Genomic DNA, 23,827 nt, shown 5'->3' on the forward strand with positions numbered 1-23,827 from the left:
CAGTGAATGCTTGCCAACAGAAATTGTCTTTCTAGGTCTTCTAGCTACTCAGTCCTCCTGCACTGTAAGAGGGGCTGAATGTCTGCCTTGGCCTAATTTGCATTTTATATGTGGAGTGGGAATGAGATATTGGTAAGATTGAAAACAAGGGAATGATGAGCAGGGCATGTTGGGCTACAAGAGAATGAGATGGGCAGGATGTGGAACAGGTTGAGAGTACTACTGGTGTCTTCATTGCACAGGAAAGCCTTCAAGGGCTCACCAGTGTCAGGAGGAAGACCCAAGTCAAGTAATGGGGGCCAGCGGATTAAATAACCATTGAAAGGGTATCAAGCAAATAGGTGGGTAAACCAGGTGAGTGTTTGAGTCAGAACCTGTTGACTAATACTGGCTACAATGTAAAGGAGAGCTGCCCCTAAAGAACCATAGCAGAGTGGACACCATCAACCCACTAGCTTTCCAGAAACAGCCTTTGAGAATAACCATTCAGCAGTGTCTGAAGTGAAAGATTAATTCCTAGGACATTGCTCAACAATGAAGCTGAGAACAGAACTGACGGTAGAGTCGGGCTGTCTAGATTCATATCCATACGACCTTAGGCAATTCGTTTAAACTCTTGTGTCTCACCATCTTCATCTGTAAATTGAGTTAATAATAGCATCTACCACATATGGTCTTATAAAAGTTAAGTGAGATAATTTATGTAATATGCTTATAGTGGATTATAGCTGATAGTACACATTCAGTAACTGTTGGCTTTTATTTTTGTATCAGATAACTTTGCATTCATACATGTGCCACAGTTTCCTTTTCACAAATGCAAAAATCAATCCAAGAAAAATTCATAAAGATGATTAACCTTATATCACCAGAGAAACAACGTTTTTGCTCACATTGTCATGATATGATTCCAAGTCCATTTACTGTATTTCTGGAACATGGACATTTTTTCAAAATCATCCTTCTCGCTCATTTTTTTTCCTCCCAGATCATCTTCTCTGAAACTTTCCTGAGTAGAGGACTTTTTGTGGTTCATCTAAAATTAGCCTGTATCTCTTCTGGGAAAAGAACAGCTGGAGAGGATTTCAGCTGTGTCAGTGTGAAAATTCCAGAGGGTCAAGGAGATCCCTGAAGGCTTTATTAGCTGAAAGTGCCTGTCCATCAAAGTGGCACATCTTCCCAAAATGCCCCAATGCCTAATCCATGGCCTGTTGACGCATTTGTCTCCAGTGTTTCCTTGACACACCGTCTATTAGGAACTCACACTATATAGTCTTGCAAATTGTTTAATTAGTTACTTGAGGGAAGAAAGAGATGTAGTAATAAGATGTAAGGGGAAGATAAATTAGAGAAAAACCAGGAATAAAGGCAGATAGAATGAAGACAGGATATTGTAAATGGCTATTGCATTGAGTCAACAATAAGAATGATGACAGAACCTAAAAATATTCTTCAAGCTTTGTTTTTATTGGCTTTTGTAGTCAAAATGCCTACTAGAATAGATTAGGTATTATTTAAAAAAACTAGATGTGGGCAACATAGAGGTTATAGCCAACAATACTGTGTTATAAACTTCAAAGTTGCTAAGAGACTAGATCTTAATTTTTCTCACCACAAAAAAGAAATGATAAATATGTAAATTGATAGAGGTGTTAGCTAACACTATGGTGGTAATCATATTACAATATATAAATGTGTCAAATCAACACATTCTTGTACACCTTAAATTTACATGATGTTTTATGTCTATTAGATCTAAATTTAAAAAACTTAGAAGGGCTGACCTGTTGGTGTAGTGGTTAAGTTCACACGCTCCACTTCAGCAGCCCGGGGTTCAAGGGTTTGGATCTTGGGTGCAGACCTACACATCGCTCATTGGGCCATGCTGTGGTGGCATACTATATACAAAATAGACGAAGATTGGCACAGATGTTAGGTCAGGGCCAATATTCTTCACCAAAAAAACAACTAACCAACAAACAAAACTTAGAAAGACACAGGCATATTTACTGAGATATCAAAAAGTATATTTAAGGATAATGCATTGTATGCAATGGAAAGAGTGTGAGTTTGGAAATTAGAGAGACAGATTAAAATCCTCACTTTCTTGTATTCCACTTACTTGGACAACTTACTTAAAGTTTCTGTGTCTGATATCCAAACCTAAAACTATGGGAATTATATCTCCCCCTTTTTTGGTCCGAAATGAATAGGCAAAAATATGTAAAACTGATGATAATATAATAATAATTTTTTTAAATGGTAACTGTTAGTTGAGCACTTACTCTGTGCTCAATGCTTTGTATACAAACGTACAGTGTTTGGAACATAGACGATGAGCTACAGATAGTTTCTCTTAATAGATAAATACTAAAACTTTAGTAATTTTAGGAAAAAATATTATAATTCAAATGACATACCAGTTTGACGTCTTGCATTTGCAGTTATATGCTGCATAACAACATTTCAGTCAATGATGGACTGCATATGTGACGGTGGTCTCATAAGATTAGTATACCATATAGCCTAGGTGTGTAGTAGCCTATACCATCTAGGTTTGTGTAAGTACACTCTATGATGTTTGCACAACAACAAAATTGCCTAAAGATGCATTTCTCAGAACGTATTCCGATCATTAAGCAATGCATGACTGTATAAGAACTATAAACTATTTTAACTCCCAATGCCACGGTCTTAATTCAGGCCCTTAATTCAAATGATTGTGTGACTAGCTCAGGTTCTCTGTCTCTTTAGGCCCTTCTTCTTCCCATCCTCACTCCTGGTGGAGCAGGGTCTTTAAAAGTGAAAACACACTATGTTTCTTTAAAAAATGTTATGACATAAAGTGGCAATCAATATCAACATGAAAATAAATGTTTTGTTTTATATGTGCTCCTCTTTGAAGAATAGCTGGATCCAGGGTTAACAGGTTAAGTCCCACAAGAAGTAATACAGGATACACCAGAGATCTTGAGGAAACAGAGAGAACTAGATAGGGAATACAAAAGAGATATCAATGAAGAAAGACTTCTGGTTTGTCATCTGAGACTGACTCTGTGTGTCTTCTGAAGGTGATTATGATGGCCTGTAGACAAAGCTGAGTTCTTCTTGGTCAATGTACTGGACTTGCACACAGTTGTAGACCTTGTGGGACATAATGGCAAGCTTGCATTTGTGGAGTCTCTCCCTTGGGCTTGTTGAACTCTGGTGCAGTAACTGATTACTCTGAATCAAACTACAATTGTAAGAAACTGTTACAAGAATGCTGCATAGGGTTAGTTGTAGATACGGACTGAGAAGTTATAATCCTATGAGACTGTTTGCTTGGGAGAGAGGAATCCAAAAGGGACAGATATCTTAGCTCTAGGACAGCTATAAGAGTATAAGGTTTAAAAAGAGAGTTACTAACTAGGAAGCCAGCCAAGACTATGCCTTTTTATATAAGTTTATTAGGATGTTCTATACAGATAATTTTCTGCATGAAATATTAGGAAAGAAGGCCCATGGTGAGTAATGCTAAGACTCCAGACATTAAGGATATTCCAGTGTCTTATTCCTGGGGAAAGAAATAAGTGGCATATAGGACAAGGTAGAGTTAATGGATGGATCCCAGTCGATTCTGGATTGTACCTTGCCCACCAAGGGACCATGGGCTTTCAGTCATAGAAAGCAAATAGTACACAAAAGCAATCCAGACTCTCCTCAATGTCCTCAGGTTGTAAAACATCAGGATTTTTGTAGGGCATGTTACCAAGTGCTTGGTTTCAGAGACCAAAATGAAATGTTCCAGAGACCAAAAAACAATAAGGTTATGAAGACTTTAAAGGCTCTCTCAGTTTGCGGTGGAGAGGCTAAAAGCGCCCTAGAGTAAGTTTTTAATGGAGCAGAAAATGTCAAAAATGTACCCTAAACCCAAGGTGTTTTTAATTTTCTTGTGAGGCCAAAGCTGATTCTGCTAAGGGCGTTAGGAACCAAGGGTCTAAAGGAAACCCACTGAAACTTGCAAAATAGAGAACTGACAAAAGAAAGAAGAACTCAAGGATGCATTCCAGGCAGCTTCCAGTCTTACTGATTGCACTTAAGTGCATCACCACTTCACCAATGGAGATGGAGAAGTGATGCTGAGTTAGTAAGAGGATGCAGAGATTTACTGGTAATGGAGAAGAAAGAAAAAAAAATGCCAGGGAGGTATGTGTGATCTTCCTCGAAAGTCATAAGAGTTCTGCTCCATACACGACAGGGATTAGCCATAACTCATTCATTTATTTGTTCAATGCCAAGAAGTGTGAAGCCTTTGATATTTTCCCCTATTTGTGTGGTACCCTACTACCAAGTTAGCATCCCACAGTTTCATGGATGCTGGGAGAAGTCATGGAGCTCCTGAGTTAGAGACAAAACCTTTATCACTCACAGCAATAGAAGCAGCCAGAGCATTTACTTGTACCAGTTCCCCAAGCACAATTCACAAAGGGTCCTATGAAGAAAGTCAGATGACAGTCAAATATTAAGTAGGTTGCATTAAAGAAGGGGAGCCTGAGCTTAGGGAACCGAGATCTTTCATCAGGGATAGTACAAATGCTTGCTTTTTGCCTTGGATACAGACACCATCTCAGTGTTTCAAAGCTGCCCACTATATAAACATCTTAGAAAAGACAGTATGAAAAAATGGAAGTCAGTGCCTCTCTTAAAAATTCATGCAGAAACACAAAAGACCCATGGAGTGTTGTTCCCTATCAATATCCACCTCTTAGTTATATACCATCTTGTCTTCTGGAAAACTTTCCCATGAGCATGCCACATTATTGGCCAGTCTAACCAACAGAAGCTGGGTGAAAATCCACTCAATTTGTCTCATATTTATTCTTAATATTAAGACTGCTAACAATAGGACTCCAAGTAACAGGATGAGGCAAAGATGTAATATTACTCTCAACCATGTACACCAAGGTTTTAGACTCAACCAATTGAACAATTCCTGCAAACCATCAGGCTCTACCTTAGATGGAGAATGACTTTCTTATTTTTCTTTATTGACCTTTCCACCTGACCTGAGGTACTAACCCAAGTACAGTACTCTACATGTGTGATTGTACAGAAACTGCTTTGACTTGCAAGGACAAAGTCTGGATAATTCTATTATCAATAAGAAACTTGGCCAAATTGAGTTGAAGCTGACCTAAATGTCTTCCAGGGCCAAGACACCGTTACTGATCACTTCAGATAAAGTTGGGAACAAATTTCATACCACCATTTCTAATTGGATGACTCACATTATAGGAATAATTGTCCACAAGTGGCACATAAATAAGAAGTCAGTTACCTCTCTGGGAGGATCATCCAAGAGTTGCCTCCTTTCAGAGAACTCTCCACAGTCATTTGGCAGCTACATGATATACTGGTGGTATTTCCTTAAACACTTCGTCTCTTATGGCCATTTCTAAGGTACTAGTTATCACATTTTCAGAGGGGAGGCAAGTTAATGCTTGCCTTCTAAACAGAAGTACAATCCCAGAAATCCACATAGTGCCCCTAGGAAGAATGTGTCCTTACAATTTTTTGTGCCACACATGGGACCTACATTGGTCGTGGTCACAGGTTGATAGTGCCTCTGATGTGTCTTCCCAACTAGCTGCTACATCGTAGCATCCAGGTTCAGTTCAAATAAGAATGTTTTTTGAGGGACTACCTGACAGCAGTCAGCCCAACCTATTCTTTTTGCCTGTGCCTACAGCTGGCTGGCTTTCATCTACTGCATGGAATGACTGAATTATAGCTATGGAAAGGGAGTAGGGAAAACATCTGAGGTGTGGACAGTTGTTTTGCATGGGAAGTACAGGAGCCAAGACCATCCCTGCCATTTTCAATAGACTTTACAGTGAGTTTAAGGGGAACGGCATTTGAATCATGGTCAGAGCCATGTGGTAAGGGATGAAAGACAAAACAGTCAGTTAGATTTAAAGCACTCTCCACAGTTTGGTAGCAGCACACTAGGGTATTTTGTTTTTTTTGTTTTTTCATGAGCAAGGCTCTGGATGATTCTGAAAGATAAAGATCATTAATGTTCCTCCCTTCACTAGTACCTCTTGGAGTCTGAGATATTTCCTGGGTACTTAGTTGTTACTCTCCCATCTTTGCCACAGAACTGCTGTGTCCCATTTCAGAAGCTATAACTTCACCCTTTTCCCAATTATCTCCTGCTTGCACCTATATCTTCATCCATAAAGACCAGGTACATGAGAGACAAGGACATTTTTATTAAACTTACAATATCCGTATGTGCCCTATTTTGGTTGTCAGGGATCACAATAGAAGAATTTGGTGAGTAGTGTACTAGTGAATACTAGTAGTAGTAATAGTAATATGCTATTGGACCTATGAATATGCTGAGCTAAGAAGAGTATCCAGATGGCTAAGTTAGGATAGAGTTTAATCCCTTGAGCCTCTTTTGGCCAAGTTACTACTTGGAGGGTATATTAACCAGTCCTGTCTGGTGATGACATTAGGGGGAAGAAAAGGCAGCATGTTTAGGAATGGACAGAGTAGAATGTCAACTATTCAGAATAGGTCTATATAACCCACCCTCTTGATCCTAATTTTTACTCAGGAAGTGGTCAAATGAGATGATGACTTGCTGGGGATAGCCACATTCAGTGATTAAATTATCTGACTAAAAGGTGTTGACCAGAAGGAGTTGAGGAAGGTAGAGTCAGAATCATTTTGAACTGATTTTTGAGAAGCACATTCTAATCTTCCATAATAGCAGATGTCTGTGGATAATGTAGAATATGAAAAGTCCATTAAATACCTTGCTTATCAGCCCATTGCTGAGTGGCTTTTGTGATAAAAGATATTCTATTATCAGATTGTAAATATTCTTGGATCAGAAAGCCAAAAATATAACAGTTCAACTTTAAAGGTCAAAATGGTGCAGACTGAACTTTAACACCAACACTGTAACCTTAACATGTGTCAATGGTAGTGACGCTGTACCGATGGCTCCAGGAAAGGGTAACCCCAATAGAGGCTGCCAGAAGTGGGCAGGGCTCAATGCAATGTGACCTTGCTCAACTGAGAAACATAGTCATGAAATGTAGGATATGTTGATAAACTCAGGCTTCAACGGTAGCAAACTGAGCTTTGAAAGTTCTATCACCAGCTTGATGACTGTCAGTCTCATGAGTGAATGACCCTTAACATGGGCATTTATATGAAGGATCCAGATGTTTCAATAGGGAGTAGCTATTTATGTCCATAGTTCAGTGCCCTTAAGGAAAGTTGTCTTTAATTTGCCAATTTGTAGGAATGTACAAGCACCTAAAACATAAATTCCTAATATAAATTCAGTTGTAAAATCAACAAAAAGAGCATATTGAATTGTCCCAAAGGACATACCCACAAGGTCCGTTTAGCTTCTCTTTCCTGCTGTGAACCCCATCAGTTGGATTTGGGCATCCCTCTTTCCAAGGGACTGGGTAGGATGTGACTTGGGCATCAACATCCAACAAAACCATGGAAATTTGCTTCTCCCCCTTCCCTGAAATGCCCAGCGTGTTTGAAAGGGTCTGTTGACATCTGCTTTCCCTTTGGGAACAGGGAAGCCTTGGCCCAATCACTAATTATATTTCTCATTAAAGTGACTGAGATGGAGAAAAGGATCAGGGGATACACATAAGGAAAGCTGTTCCTTGACATAAAATAAGGCTTCACATTTATTATCAGGTTCAAATGGTATGATGGTAGCTTGTGATTCAATTAATGTATTTCCAATATTTTCAGTCTTCTCAAAGGTCTGTATCAGGTGGTATATTCCTAATGACTGACGCTATCTCTTTTAGCCTTCAGGGACACTTATTCAGTGGCCACAGCTAAAGCACTTGGTGCTGCTGGGTTTGTGTGCTTTGGCCAACTCAGGCTTGACTTAGAGTAATAACATTTTAAAGGAGTTCACCTTAACCTGAGGCATTTGCTGATCCATTGTCATAATCTCTCTGTTAAATTTTCACCTTGTTTTAATATAGGGGCTGGGAGAGTTTTCCAGGGTATGAGGGTCACTGTAAGAATTTACATAAATTTGTTTGGATCAGTGATTTGTTTTCCTGTGACTCATCTTCCTCAAATCCAATCAGGACAGTAAGAGCATAAATACTGGTCAATTACTGATCTATAGTTTCCCACACAGGAGTTTTGCTGTTTCATGGAAATCTCTGTAAGTGGGCCAAAGTTGCTTTCCGGAGGACAGTACCCACTGAAAAACAAACAAGCAAACAAAAAAACTGGAGACCCTTTACTCTTGTCTTCAAATGTTTCTAAGGTTGGCATGATAGCTACTACAAGAGCAGCTGAGACAGGAGATGGCACAGCTGTTGCCATTCTGCCTTAATAAGCCTTACATACTCAACCCCAGCCTCATCTACCATGAGAACCAGCCAAAGTTCTATTGATTTGTCTTTTTAATTTCTATAGTGGTCATGAATTTCCTTTTCTTCACATTCAGTGTAGGCACAAGTCTCTGTAATTGTTGTCTGAAAGTGTCAGAACAGTCTGCCAACCCTGAATTAATATTCATATTAGTTGTTTCAGTGGGATGGACCTGAGACTGACTACCAGATTAGTAAGGAAAGTACCTCACCCGGAGGAGAGTTAGCATCAACCAGGGCACGATTTGGGCAGCTGACTTTGTAGACATTTCTCAATTCTTAGCTTGAAACCACCCCCTAGTTCCTCCTGATTAACATGCAGTAAACTGAAGAGCCATTTTTTGCCTGATAGTCCATGTTATTTGAGCAATGTCATTTGCTACCGAATCCCGTAGACCTCCTTCAAATCCCGTTAATCTGTCTGTGAGACCCTTAGTCTTCCTTTCCAGAAAGCTATGTCTGTGTCAGGATCCCATCTCACCACCAAAACTGTCAAGAGCTAGGAAAGGTCTGAGATTTTACCCTGTTTGTAAGCTAAGAAGTTAGCTTGCCACAGTTTTAAGGGTGCTGGTAGAATAAACAGTGCTCCTGAGTTGGAGACAAAGACTCTATAACTCACAGTAATAGCAGTAGCCAGCATGTTACCATTTTGGGGACAGTTCCCCATGCCCAAATTCCCATGGGGTGATTTTTAGACATCCAGGTGACACTGGCACCCACAGTGGGTTGCAAAAGAGGAGAGTAACCCAATGCCTAGAAAATGTGAATCTTTTATAATAGACAGGAAACATGCCTACTCTGTGCTCCAATGAGAGACAGCATTTATACCTTGCAAAGCTGTGAGTAAACCTACACATTGCTTCAGAGAGAAACACTGTCTCTGTCTGGCAAAGCTCTTTGTTATGTAAACATCATTTAAACCATAGTCCAGAACAAAGGCACTCAGTGATTTACTTACAAAATGTGCAGAAATGTGAGAGATCTATGAATAATTGCTTGCCAACACTCAAAACATATGCTTTGGAACTTGCATGCTAGCTTTTATTCTAGGCATTGAGAATATGGTGGTGATTAAGTCAGACACAATTTTTGTTTTTATGGAATTTACATTTTAAAGATGTGATGGTGGCATGATGTGTGTGTGTGTGTGTGTGTGTGTGTGTGTTGGGGGGAGTGACAGACAATACAAAATACTGAATGAGTCTATAGTTACGTAAGTGGTAATGGGATTGATAGGGAGGACAGCACATAGCAAGGAACTAACCCAAAGGACACTTCCTAAGCCCCTAATGGACTAGTGGTTTTGGCAGCTTGCATAACAGCAAGCATCAGAAAATGCAGTTACACACCAAGGGAAGATCTCAGGAGTTGCTACCTGAGGAAAAGACTTTGCTTTGAAGACAGAAAGTAGCAAACCACAGGAAAAGGACTTTATGACTAGAAAAGCTTTCTGGGTGTTTGGAGTGTGCCAACTAGCCAGAAGCTGGGAACAGGCAGAAAAGTTGTTGCATCATAAAATGTTTCTAGCCAATTATAGTAATGGACCTGGCACAGGGCAGGCGGGAGGTAATTATCTTCTCCAAACTGGTAACAGCATGCTCACGTTTCTTAACAAGTCTCCCCTTCAGGAAGATGCATGAAGGGGTGAAGGAGAGTGAGAAGGAGAAATCAGTAATACCTAAAGGATCAATGCCCAGTGACCCTGTCAGTCGTACCATTTCCTCTACATATCGACTCTTAATGCAGAGATCTTTGAGGTTAAGTCTGTGGAACATGGGACATGGTTTCCTAGGTAGGAATTTGGTTGACTAATGCTAATGGCTGCAGTGTAGACAAGTAAAGACCAAAATGAGCAGGAAAAGATCTCTGTCCAAAGTCGAGAACAGTTTCCCACAATGGATGTCAGAAAGTTATCTTGTGTGAATTACCAGTAATGCGATGAGCATCCTTATGGAAGATGCTAGATCTTCCCTGGTATGAAGAGTAAGATGGTAGCCCTCAATCCTTCTCTCTTCATCAAGGTTATAGCAAGTAGGACACTCTTTTGTAATGCCCAAGGGTTCCATTAAGAAAAGAATGCAATAAGATTGGAACTTAAATGTTTTCTACCACCTATTGTGTCTTAGTAACCACCATATTTTCAAGGCCTAGAACTCTTTTACTAACAGTTGACTACGTCAGAGCAATGCTTCAAGTAGACTTCAGAAACTACTTTGGTCTAATTAGTATAACAGATTTTTATTTTAAAATGTATTTTCATACTCACAGAGGTTTGTGACTATGCATTGTTACATTACCCCTGCTTCCTGTTTCCATACTCCATGTCTTTCACCATTATCTTCACATTACCCTTCTGAAACGTAATATAAACATGTCACTTCTTAGATCAGTTATTCCAAAAGCTCCCATTCGAATGAAATCCATACCGTAGCCTAGCATGTGAGGCACTCCAGCTTATTGCTCCTGTCTTCTTCTCTTGTCTCAATTCCTGCCACCTCCTTCTTCACACTTTGTATTCCAGCAATATTAAAGGGATACTGGTTGATATCAGCATTGCTTATCCCTAAATTTCCGCAGAGTTCACAAAAGGACGCTCAAGTCTTCTTTAGTACCATCTTCTCTGCAAAGGCTTTGTTTTTAAGATTTTATTTTTTTCCTTTTTCTCCCCAAAGCCCCCCAGTACATAGTTGTATATTCTTCGTTGTGGGTCCTTCTAGTTGTGGTATGTGGGACGCTGCCTCAGCGTGGTTTCATGAGCAGTGCCAAGTCTGCGCCCAGGATTCGAACCAAAGAAACACCGGGCTGCCTGCAGTGGAGCACGTGAACTTAACCACTCGGCCACGGGGGCCAGCCCCTCTGCAAAGGCTTTTTTGACCCTTATAGGCAGAATTATTCATCTATATTCTGTGCTAAATGTCTAACATATATTTTTAGACAATTGACTTTACATTGTTTTAAAATTGTTGTTTTAGTTTCTTTTTCTATTAAGAGCCATGAGACTTTTGAGGAAAGATGTTATGTCTCATTCAGCTTTACTTCTATGACGCCTAACATTTTTACCGATAAACAATATTTTGGATTGAATTGAACAAACTTTACTGTATGCTCCATATGGAGAAGGGTTGCTGATATGTAAATCATGTACCTCACTCTAAAGAAGTTAACACAATATTTGGGTAAAAAAAAAATCAGAAAACATTACAATTGAACAGAGGTCATAGTTGTCAAGTAAAATTGAACCAAAGAACCTGAAAGATGTAACATTATATTTTGGAGTAAATATTGAATGTGGCAGTTTCAAAATATAGTAAAAGCAAGTTTCATTCCTACAATAGCTTTCTATTAAGCCAATAAAGACCATTTTGAACAAAAATAAGAAAAATTTTACTGGTAGTTGACTACATGAGAGTAATGATACAAATAGATGTCAGAAACTACTTTGGTCTAATTTGTACAACAGATTTCTATTTTAAAATGCATTTCCGTACTCAAAAACCTATTTATTCGTTTCTCCAGTATAAATACTAAGGTAAGAAATGACCTCCATTGACATAAATATCAGTGAGTAGAAACACTGACAGTTTTCCTGTCATTTAAGCAAAACAGTATTTTTATTCCCTCTTAATTCTGTGAGGCAACCACATAAAAACTTGCACATTGAGGGGCCATTGAGCTAAATAATATAAGGCAGAAAAATTACAACTTATTTCAAAATGAGGCAAAATATTGACACAATTGAAATATTTTCAGAATACTTAAGGAATTAAGACTTGCATCTCAACGATACACACAGCTGCAAGAACTAGCTAAGGAAAGCATAAAACAATTAACATCATAGGCAATATCAATTTTAAATCAAGGTCCCTCAAAGCCAGTGAATTCATGCCAAAGTTAGGTCCATACATACAATGCGTATGTGAAATAAATTGTTTCAGAGAAGGAAAAGGTAATCGGTGTCAGCTGGAATATTGAGAGAAAAAATTATTGGAGAAAATTGGGCTGAAGGATGATAGAATTTGGATAATCACAGGGAAAGGATTTTTTTATTTTCTTCTTTTATTTCTTGATTCTTTATTATTTTCTTATTGCGGTAACAGTGGTTAATAAGATTATATATATTTCAGGTGTACATCATTATATATTTCAACTTCTGTGTAAATTACATCATGTTCACCACCCAAAGACTAATTACTATCCATCACCACAGACATGTGCTTACTCACCCCTTCTGCCCTCCTCCCTCCCCCCTTCCATTCTGGTAACCACCAATCCAATCTCCTGTTTCTTTGTTATTGTTTTTATCTTCTTCTTATGAGTGAAATCATATGGTATTTGATTTTTCCCTCTGACTTATTACACTTAGCATAACACCCTCAAGTTCCATCCATGTTGTCACAAATGGCCAGATTTCATTGTTCTTATGGTTGAGTAGTATTCCATCGTGTATATATACCACATCTTCTTTATCCATTTGTCCCTTGATGAGCACCTAGATTGCTTCCAAGTCTTGGCTATTGTGAACAATGCTGCGATGAACATATGGGTGTGTACATCTTTATGCATTAGTGTTTTCATGTTCTTTGGATAAATAGCCAGCAGTGGAATAGCTGGATCATATGGTAGATCTATTTTTAATTTTTTGAGGAATCTCTGGGCTGTTTTCCATAGTGGATGCATCAGTTTGCGCTCCCACCAGCAGTGTATGACGATTCCCTTCTTTTCCACAGCCTCTGCAACACTTATTGTTTCCTGTCTTGTTAATTACAGTCATTCTGATGAGAGTGAGGTGATGTCTCATTGTAGTTTTGATTTGCATTTCCATGATAGTTAGTGATGTTGAACATCTATCTTTTCATGTGCCTGTTGGCCATCTGTATATCTTCTTTAGAAAAATGTCTGTTCAGATCTTTTGTCCATTTTTTAATTGGGTTGTTAGTTTTTTGTTGTTGAGATGTATGAGTTCATTACATATTTTGGATATTAACCCCTTATTAGATATGTGGTTTGCAAATATCTTCTCCCAGTTGTTAGGTTGTGTTTTAGTTTTGTTAATGGTTTCTTTTGCTGTGCAGAAGTGTTTTAGTTTGATGTTAGTCCCATTTGTTTACTTTCACTATTGTTTTCCTTGCATAGTCAGACATGCTACTTGAAAATATGCTGCTAAAACCAATGTCAGAGAGCGTATTGTTTATGTTTTCTTCTAGAAACTTCCAGATCTTACATTCAAGTCTTTAATCCCTTTTAGTTAATTTTTGTGTATGGTGTAAGACAGTGGTCTAGTTTCATTCTTTTGCATGTAGCTATCCAGTATTCCAAGCACCATTTATCGAAGAGACTTTTCTTCCAATCCAAGAGCATGGAATATCTTTCAATTTCTTTGTGTCTTCTTCAATTTTGGGGAAGGATTTCTTTAAAAGAATTAACTGCATGTACATATGAAACAAGTGACGGATTAGTTTGATAGAAGACACAGGTAGCTAGGATAGGATTGATTTTGCAAAGTTTCAGAAGTCATTTGTTATTTTTTTACTAGAATCTAATGAAAGAATTGTTACTAAAATTATTCTGGTAGCAAAATGAAAGATGGACTGGTATATGGACAAACTGGCCTACAGACAAAAGAAGCTGAATGAGTAAAGCTTATGCAGTAATGCACAAGGAAATGAGGCAAAAGCAGTGGCAATGGGAATGGAAAGAAAGGGCAAATGTAGAAGACATCACAAATTAAGAAATTATTGAATCAACACAACTGAGAAAAAGAGGAGATTTAGAGAATTAAACAGAGGGAAGAATCATGGATGCTTGAAAAAGCTTACTTTGTTAAAATATAAAAATAAAAACTGTATAAAGAGTATAATAAACAGGAAGGAGAGAGTGACTGGTGGTCATTTAATGAACTGAGGTTTGGACCTGTTGTACATGAGTTGGTTAGAGATCTGAACGTAGGACTAACTTCTGAATTTGGAAAGTCTTCCTCACTTTTCACAAAATGTTGAATGAAGATCACGCTGAAGTAAAATGAAAAACTCTTGAGTTCTTGAAATATTTTGGTATCTTGCTATAGCTGAATTATTGTTGTAGAAAGAATTAATGTGATCCTAGGCATTTTTCCTAGAAATAAAATGTCTTGAGACAAAATTCACAGGAAATATACACACAGGAGCTTTCTTTTTAAAAATTGATGATTTTCAATATGATGATCACTTTTGTTTATTTTAAACAATGCCAAATAGCATCCAAATGTTTAAAGTATGTACTGGGATGTTGCTGATATCCACTGGTGGTATCCACTATGTTAGTGGTATTTTTCACTTTTTTAAATTGCAGCCTAGAAGATATTGTTGAAGAAAAAATTACTTAAATTTTTTATTTGAACAAATGATCCTACAGGAGCAACATATAAAATAAATTTCACAAACAAAAACCAGTAATCAGAATTAATTTGGGGGGAATCATAGACCGATTATTCAATTTTAGATAGGTTAAAATCAGTTAGGATTTCGTAGTGAAAATCATTTTCTAGTTTTGTTTCTAAGTTTTTGTTTCTTTTTTACGTATTACTAAGAATGAATTTTCCTAGAGTATCATTATATTCTGAAAAAGAAATATATTTTTTCTAGTCTTTACATTAGAAAAGATGCCACTATGGGGACTCACTTATTTAGCTTCACAATCTTGATCCTCAGAGTGTAGTTCAGGGACCAACAGAATTTGCACTACTCAGGAGCTTTTTAGAAACATAGAATTTCCAGTCCATTCTAAGTTACTGAATCAGAATCCGCTTTAACAAGATACCCAGGTGAATTTTATGTACATTAAAGTTTGAAAAGCGCTAAATTAGCCTTATATAAACCGATCCACCCAATTCAGTTTTGCAGGTAACATGCCTTAAGACGCGTTGACTCAAAGGTTAGGGTTTTATGGGAATGATGTTAAGAAATAATGCTAGAGGAAATGAACCCAGTGTTACTCAAAACCTATTCCATGCCAGATATTGTTAGACATTTCCAAATCTATTAATTCGTTTAATGATGACCAAACTCTCTGAGGTAAGGGTCACTATCTGCACGTCTCTGGGTGTGAAAACTAGCCTCAGGTTAAATATCTCGTCTATTTCACACAGTCGATTCATTCAATAAATATTGAGCATCCCATTTCTGAAAGTCCCTGAGTTAGGCCTGGGAATTAAATGGGCATGTTCCCTACTGTCATGGGATGCACAATATCTTTTAATTAGACACACCCTACAACAACATGAGGTAGCGTAAGTTTCTAAGAGGGAAACCTAAACTTTCAGAAGTCGTTTAGGGAAAACTTGTCTTTCCAAAGAGCTTCTAAACTGATTCCGAAGGAACACATCCTTGTACAGTTGGCCCTGAAAAAAAGGCGAGTGTGTCATGGAATTTAGCAAGGGGAACCAAGCAGCAATTGAGGCTGGAACATGACAAGAATCCTGCCGAACTTTGCAGAACAAGGTGCGGATGTTGGACCTCATCCAGGAGTCAAAGGAGCTGTTGGAGGTTGTGTTACGGGAGGAGCGCCAGCCGGGATCCCGGCTGGGACAGCTCCTGCAGGCGGTCCCGCGCCGAGCCCGCGGCAGGCCGGGTGGGTTTCCTCGGGCCCCTCCCCTAGGCCGCCTTTCTCCACCCCAGAGACCGCCCCCCGCTCCCCCGCGTCGCTGTCCGAGGGGGCGGGAAGTGTGCGAGCTCGGCGGGGGCGAGACAAACACGCTCCCGAAATCTTAGAAAGAAAACATCCCCCTTGGCAGCGAGAGCGCGGGAAGTGGAGCGCGCGAGTTCCGGGTTTCCCGCCCGCCCCGCCGGCCGCAGCCCGGGTGAGCCCCCCACCCCTGCTCGGCAGCTGCCTGCCGGGCCACGGCGTCTGTCCGTCGGTCTGTCCGCCTCGCCCCACCACCCCGTCCCCGTCCCGGTCCTTCGCGGGGCGCCGCGCGGGCTCTGCGGCAAGAGAGGGGCCGGGCCCGCCTGCCGCCGCGCTCCGCGTCCCGGCCGCCGCCACTTGTGGAGCTCGTCCCCCGGCTCTGTAACTTTAAACCTGCTCCAGCGAGGCCTATTTTGATTCAGAAACCGGCGACCAGAGTGTCTGGGGAAGGCTCCGATGGAGGGGCAGCCTGCCACTTGGAGAGTTTGCAGCGATTGACGAGGAAGGGACGTCTTGTCCTGCTAGCCTTGCTTTGAGATTTCAAAGTTCGGCTGCAACTTCCAGGGAGGGCCTGATTGGTTGCTGGGGGGCTTTTAGAGCTGTACCTGAACCCTGTAGCTCGCTCTGCCTCTAAGCTGTGATCCTGGGGCCACCGCGTGTAAGCCCGGCCCCACCTGTGACCTGGCCACCCTCCCGCAGCAACTGCTCCAAGAACTTCTAGGGACACTCGCGGTGGGGAGCAGCAAGGAGATGAATGTAGCAGCCAAGTACCGCCAGGCCTCCCTGTATGTGGGGGACCTCCATGCAGATGTCACCGAGGACCTGCTGTTCAAGAAATTCAGCACTGTGGGGCCCGTGCTGTCCATCCGCATCTGCAGGGACCTGGTCACCCGCCGCTCTCTGGGCTATGCCTATGTGAACTTCCTGCAGCTGGCTGATGCCCAGAAGGCCCTGGACACAATGAACTTTGACACGATCAAAGGCAAATCCATCCGCCTCATGTGGTCTCAACGTGACGCCTACTTAAGGAAATCTGGGATTGGGAACGTGTTCATCAAGAATCTGGACAAATCCATTGATAACAAAACCCTTTATGAACATTTTTCGGCCTTTGGGAAGATCCTGTCCTCCAAGGTGATGAGCGATGACCAAGGCTCCAGGGGCTATGCGTTTGTGCACTTTCAGAACCAGATGGCCGCAGACAGGGCCATCGAGGAGATGAACGGGGCGCTGCTTAAGGACTGCAGGCTGTTTGTTGGCAGATTCAAAAACCGCCAAGATCGGGAAGCCGAGCTCCAAAACAAAGCCAATGAATTCACCAATATTTACATCAAAAACTTTGGAGATGACATGGATGATAAGAGACTGGAGGAAGTTTTCAGTAAATATGGCAAAACTGTGAGTGTTAAGGTGATGACAGACTCCACTGGGAAATCCAAAGGCTTTGGCTTTGTGAGTTTTTATAGCCACGAGGCTGCCCAAAAGGCCGTGGAAGAAATGAATGGAAAGGATATAAACGGACAGCTGCTCTTTGTAGGCCGGGCACAAAAGAAAGCAGAGCGACAGGCTGAATTAAAGCAAATGTTTGAGCAGCAGAAACAGGAAAGATTTCGGCGGTGCCAGGGGGTGAAGCTCTACATTAAGAACCTCGATGACACCATTGATGATGAAAAACTACGGAGGGAGTTTTCTTCCTTTGGATCAATTAGCAGAGTCAAGGTGATGAAGGAAGAAGGGCGAAGCAAAGGCTTTGGCTTGATCTGCTTCTCCTCTCCTGAAGAGGCCACCAGAGCAATGACTGAGATGAATGGCCGCATCTTGGGCTCCAAGCCACTCAACATCGCCCTGGCGCAGAGGCCCTAGGGGAAAACTTCCTGCGCCAGACCGTGTTTGCAGCAGGTGGGGGCATGTTAGTGATCTCTGCCTGAACTGTCCTCAGTGAATTTCAAACCCCCGCTGACGGCTGCCTAGTTTAGGAAACTTTGTGATAAAAGGTTTTGTACACAAAGCTGTTTTTTTTTCTTTTTTGGAAAAATAAGTGAATCTTAGAAGTTTGATTCATTTTACAGAGGCACACCTTCTAATTGCAATATTGCATATTTTTGTGATTTAGATGTAGTATTCATAGCAATAAGCATAATTAGATATATTTATATTACATTTTGAACCAACTGAAGTGAGGTAATTATTTGAGTTTATTGCATATTTTCTTTCTTATCTTAATAGTATTGCCAGCTTTAATTTCTTTTATGAAAATATGCTCAAAATAGTTCTCATTCCTAAGGATTGCAAAGTAATTTATTTTTATGAACAGAAATTTTCTAATTTCGCATCTAAGTTTTTTTAAAAGAAACCAAAAGTTTAAGAATTGCTAGTACAAATTCAATATCTAATTTCATTTCAAGTTAATGTTTAAAGTACTGGGAAATAGTTGAATTTCTTTTAAATTTATATCCCGACATGGTTGTTTTTCTGATGGCTGAAATTAATCATGGAGATTTTTCGTGTTGCCTACAGACTTGCTTTATGGGCTATTTTGCTATACTTTCCATTGGTTGACTATAATTCAGGTGCTTACTAGTTATCAAAAATGTGACTTGAATAATAAAACCTTAACTTTTACATTCCTTAAGTTATAAACCTGTGTCATTCAGGAGACAAAAAGTTGCCCTGGTCTTAATTCTCTTCATAACTATACAGCTTAATTTTATGCCTTAAGTTTTTACCAGATACCAATATTATAAAAGTCATATATGTAGAACATGGAAATTCTGTTTAACTGTGTTTTTTAGTCTCTGTTTTATATTGTTCCATGTAGTGATTTTGTCTCAGGGTTCAGGAAAGTAAAAGTTTCATTATTTTTGAGAACTTATATCTCCTTTTATTAGACTGTGAGAACTATGTAACCCATTAAGTTTCACTTTTAGCCTAGGTTGATCAGAAGCTCACTGACTGATTTTCTGATAAATTGTCATATAGCATGATTTTTATTTTAGTCCCATTCCAAGATCTGTCCTCCTCTTCTGCCTTTCAGCTGTGTTACTCGGCTCCTTTTTATGCTTTTTAAAAAGAGTTTTATTATATTGACTTTTACTATGTGCTGTTTGAAGTCTACTTTGGAAATAGAGGCGAATTATTTATTTACACTTAAATAATAACTTCTAAAATTCTGATTCACTCATACCAAAGATGTCTGGAAAATAGTTTTGTTGTTGTTGTTGCTATTTTATTTTTTACTCTGCTTGTTTCTTGTAACCATATATTCACATCTTCTGTCTCATGTTTTACCAGTTCAAAAGAAGTATTAAAATATTTTTCTTTGGCAGTAGTTTAGCTATGAAAGAATGAGGAAATCTGTATTTATTTTTGTATAAACTATATGTTTATTCATTGCACATTTTCTAAATTAAAAGTCTTTTGACAATGAAAAGAATTACGGATAATGAAAACAATTACAGCAACATATAATCCTGTTATGCAGACAGATTTGTTAAAATTTGTTGCATATCCTCGCAATTTTTTTCTATACATATATACATAATTTTTTAAAAATGGAATCATATTATAAATCTTGTTTGAAATTGTTTTCTTAATTTGACAATGTGCCAGAATCAACTTCCATGTCCACAAATAATTATTTGCATTATAGTTTTAATGACTTTTATCTTTTGTTTAGTGTTTGTACCTTAATATAACAAATTTCCTCTTGATAAACATGTAGGTTACTAGATTGTTTCCTCCTTCTTTTTTCCTCTGTCATAAACAACTTAGAGAGATAAACATCCTTGCAAACTCATGTTTGCTGGTATATCCAGTTATTTTCTTAAGAAAATGCATACCTCATGGGAATTAATGTTTAAAAGGACAACAATTTAAAAAGAATTTTAATAAACATTGACCAAATACTTTCCAGAAAACCTGTGCCACTTCCATTTCCATTATCAGGGTGGAGGACTGGCCATTTCAGTATACTCCAAGAACAAGGGATTTTGTTTAAGTTGTTGGCCAATTTAACATAGTATGTAAAATAAAATATTTCATGGTTCCTTTATTTTACTTTTGTCTGTTTAATATGAAAGTTAAATAGTATTTCTTGTATTTATTGGCCATGTATATTTTCATATTTGTGAGGTAGTGTTTCATGATCTTAGCCTGTTTTCTTTTGGGGGTGTTGTTTATTTGTGTGGACTTGTTAAATTTGTTTACATATTAAGGATAAAATTTTAGACTTTTTTCCCTGATATTCTCATTTCATTTATAGTTTTGAGAATCATTCCAAAGTTAAATTTTTGAACTGAAAATGTTCAATCTTTTATTTAGATGATTTTGATCTTATGTTTTGAAACACTTTGAACACCTCAAATATATATACTCCCCCCCATACACAATTCATCTGTATTGCCTTCTATTACTTTCAAAGATTCATATTCTCAATATTTTCTAAACAAAACTTTTGTGTATAGAGTATCTTATCCACAGCCTGTAGTAAATCTTTTAAAAGTGTCTTGCTTTTCAATCTTTAGTAATATGTTTTGGTAAATACTGATCTACTGTAAGAATCTATGTGAAACTCATATGCCAACTTTAATTTATTGGCTCTCTGAATCTTTGTAGTGAGAAGTATTTACCTCAAAAGCAGAGAGTTTTAAAGAAAGGGAGGGTACCAGGCCAACAGGACTGGCAAGTATAGATGTGTCAAACCTTGACATCTCTTTCTGGATAATCCAGTCTATCAAAATGTTCAAATATTTGAATACTCTTTCATTATGCTTGTAAATGGATTATCAAGATAACGTCAAGAAACTGAGTTCTCCTCTATTATGTGCACAAGGAATTAATAGGACATGATATCAGATGTCTAGATAAATTGTAGCTATAGCTTCATGACACAATAACCTCCCATTTCAGTAGAAATTGCTTGTTAATGTTTACCGTAAGAAATGACTAAGTCAGTTTATAAAAATGTATGGTTCTGTGGATTTTCTTGTTTAATTTACTTAAATTTTGCTCATTCCAAACTTTTTGTGTGTGATAATATCAGGTCATCCTACTTCGCAGTGTAGGTTCATTCTTTCAAGAAAATTTAATCGTTTATGCCTAAGTGCCTTGATAAATACAAAGAATCTTCACTTTTCTGATAAGGATTCCAGTAAAAGCCAATTTACATAGAGATGCCTTGAGCCACTGCTTCCGCTCTCGCTTTCCCTCCCCACGCATATTGCCAGGTTTGTTGCATAGATGCCTGCTTGCCTGTACAGCCAATTCAATAAATATGTGCCTTTCAACATTTTATTTTTAAATTTTTAATGGAAATTTATAGTTAGTAGAAATAAACTTTTTAAAGTGGTTTAGCTTTAGCATTTTTATGTTCTTAATATTTTTATAAATCCATTGAGAAAGGATTAAATAAAGTCTAATCTTTCAATGGTGAAGACATGTCTGAAAATGGTTTTTATTTATTTAATTTTTAAGTTTTTCTAATTTTCTAAAGATCAGTTTCTCTTAGGAGTAAACTGAAAACAACTTGCATTTTTAAATGAAGATACTCATATTTCGTGTTTTAAAAGACCAATTCACATATGAACTAGTGTTTTTTTTTAAGTTGGTCATAATTATGGGAACATGATTAAAAAGAACCACTAATATACATCAAATTTTCATGAGGAATAATTGACTATTTTAAAGACACTTCTGAATTTAATTGTTAAAGTAAAATTCAGCTAACTTGTTGAATATTTAGAATTAGCTTACTTGTATTATATTTGGAGAATATGCCTCATAATGTAGTTTTTAAAAAATAGACAATAAAACAGCAGATAGGGAAGAGAACTTTTTCAATCTACATTTTAAAAAGTAGAACAAATTAAGTATCATCAGGATATCTTTGGCTTCAAGTAGCAGAAAATCCCAACTCACTAGAAAAAAAATTTTACCGAGGGCTGGCCCAGTGGCACAGAGGTTAAGTTTGCACGGGGTTCAACACTTCGGATCCCAGGTGTGGACCTACTCACTGCTTGTCAAGCCATGCTGTGGCCGGCATCCCACATAAAATAGAGGAAGATGGGCATGTATGTTAGCTCAGGGTCAGGGTTTCTCAGCAAAAAGAGGAGGTTTGGCTGCAGATGTTAGCTCAGAGTTGATCTTCCTCAAAAAAAAAAAAAAAAAAAAAATGGAAATTTTACCTAACAAAATATTTAGAGTTGAGGTATCTTCAGGCATGATATATCAGAACCCCAGTATCCTGGGGTATCTCCTCCATGTCTAAGCTTCATCATCAGACAGGTGGCAAGATGTTTGCAAGAATTCCTGTCATCACATTGAGACACAGCAACATTCAGAAGGTCACGCCTTTCCTAGAAACCTTTTAACAACTTTGCCCCTCAGTTCTCTTAGTCCATTATTGGTAAAAAGACTCAACAATATCTGCCACTAGAATTGAGGAAGGAGTCAACTTTCAAAATCCTATGCAGAATGGGCTTATTATAGGAAGAAACAAGAGTAGAAATGGATGTAGGGTTACGCATCCACTAAACCCTGGATATTTTTTATTATTTATATCTAATTTTGAATTTCAGTACTTATTTGATGTTTTCTTCATTTTTCTAAGTTGTGCTTACAAATAGTTCTTAAAATTCCATTTTCTCCCTACATATAGTTTTCAACATTTGAATGGAACTGGTGATTTTCCTCTACCTCAAGTTGTACAATCCTAGGAAATAAATTATGCAGTATATTCTGTATAAAATTGAATTCATTTTTGTTTGGTAATGGGACATGTTTTTACATATCATATTCTTATTAGGTCTAAGTTAGGCTTCTACTGAAAATTATAACTGCAAATGTCAGATTCAATTTAGTCACTTAAATGGGTTTTCACCAAAAATAATCATCAACAGATTACAAATGGTCAAAAATATTTCAAAATAAATCCACATTTAATAAGGTATTGGTTTCTTGAGTTTTAATTTAAAGTAATCTAAGCCAAATATGTTTTCATGCATGTTAATGTTTTAGAATCTTACCAGAGGGAAGAGACTATTAATTTACTGTTTATATCACCAAGTATTGTGTTATTCTATATAAAGATTTTTAAAAGAATAGTTCTTATTGACAATGTAATGAACAAATCTTGAGAATAATCTAGAAAGTTCTATGCCTACAAAATAGCCCAATATGTAAAACTAACTTAACCACAAAGATAAATTAGTGGATGCTCATTTTTTTACTAAAGGATTTATTCTTAGGTCCTTTAGTACATTCAAATTATAAGAATTAATGATATTGGACTTACCCAAAGGTTTTCATTATATTTTTTCTGTATTACATAAATGTGGTATAACTCACACATTTAACCATGTGACATTTATTGAAAAGAGAAAATACAGATCTACTAAATTCTCAGTTACAAATACACTTGGATTTGAATTTGTTAAGGTCAGATTAATTTGCAAGTTTGCTCAAAGGAAATTTTTATAGGTACGTGTTGGTTTTGTCTCATGGTTGTGTCTTATCTTAGAGTTCACAGAATGCTTTTAGCGATATTGAAGTTTCCCTGAATGAAACACTGGAATCCATCAAGCAAGAGAAGAAAAATGATCCTCTTAGTGGCGTTCTTTGCCATAGTAGAGAAAATGCTTAGCTTCTGAGAGATATTAGGTTTGTACAAGGGTATTGCATCAGATTTTGTTAACCCATTTATTTTTACATCACCTTAGATATTAAAAATATCCCCAGTTTGAAGTTCTGCCAAA

At 38.0% G+C, this 23,827-nt stretch overlaps 1 protein-coding gene across 1 annotated transcript; it reads left to right on the forward strand.

The window, feature by feature from the left end:
• The first annotated feature begins 15,992 nt into the window (after nucleotides 1-15,992).
• PABPC4L (poly(A) binding protein cytoplasmic 4 like) lies at nucleotides 15,993-21,508 on the forward strand. Its single transcript, XM_014737994.3, has one exon. The coding sequence runs from the start codon at nucleotides 16,827-16,829 to the stop codon at nucleotides 17,937-17,939; it is 1,113 nt and encodes a 370-aa protein (XP_014593480.1). The 5' UTR covers nucleotides 15,993-16,826; the 3' UTR covers nucleotides 17,940-21,508.
• Nucleotides 21,509-23,827: the final 2,319 nt, after the last annotated feature.

This window comes from Equus caballus, chromosome 2, assembly GCF_041296265.1.
Source record: "Equus caballus isolate H_3958 breed thoroughbred chromosome 2, TB-T2T, whole genome shotgun sequence".
NCBI classification, from domain to species: Eukaryota; Metazoa; Chordata; class Mammalia; order Perissodactyla; family Equidae; genus Equus; species Equus caballus.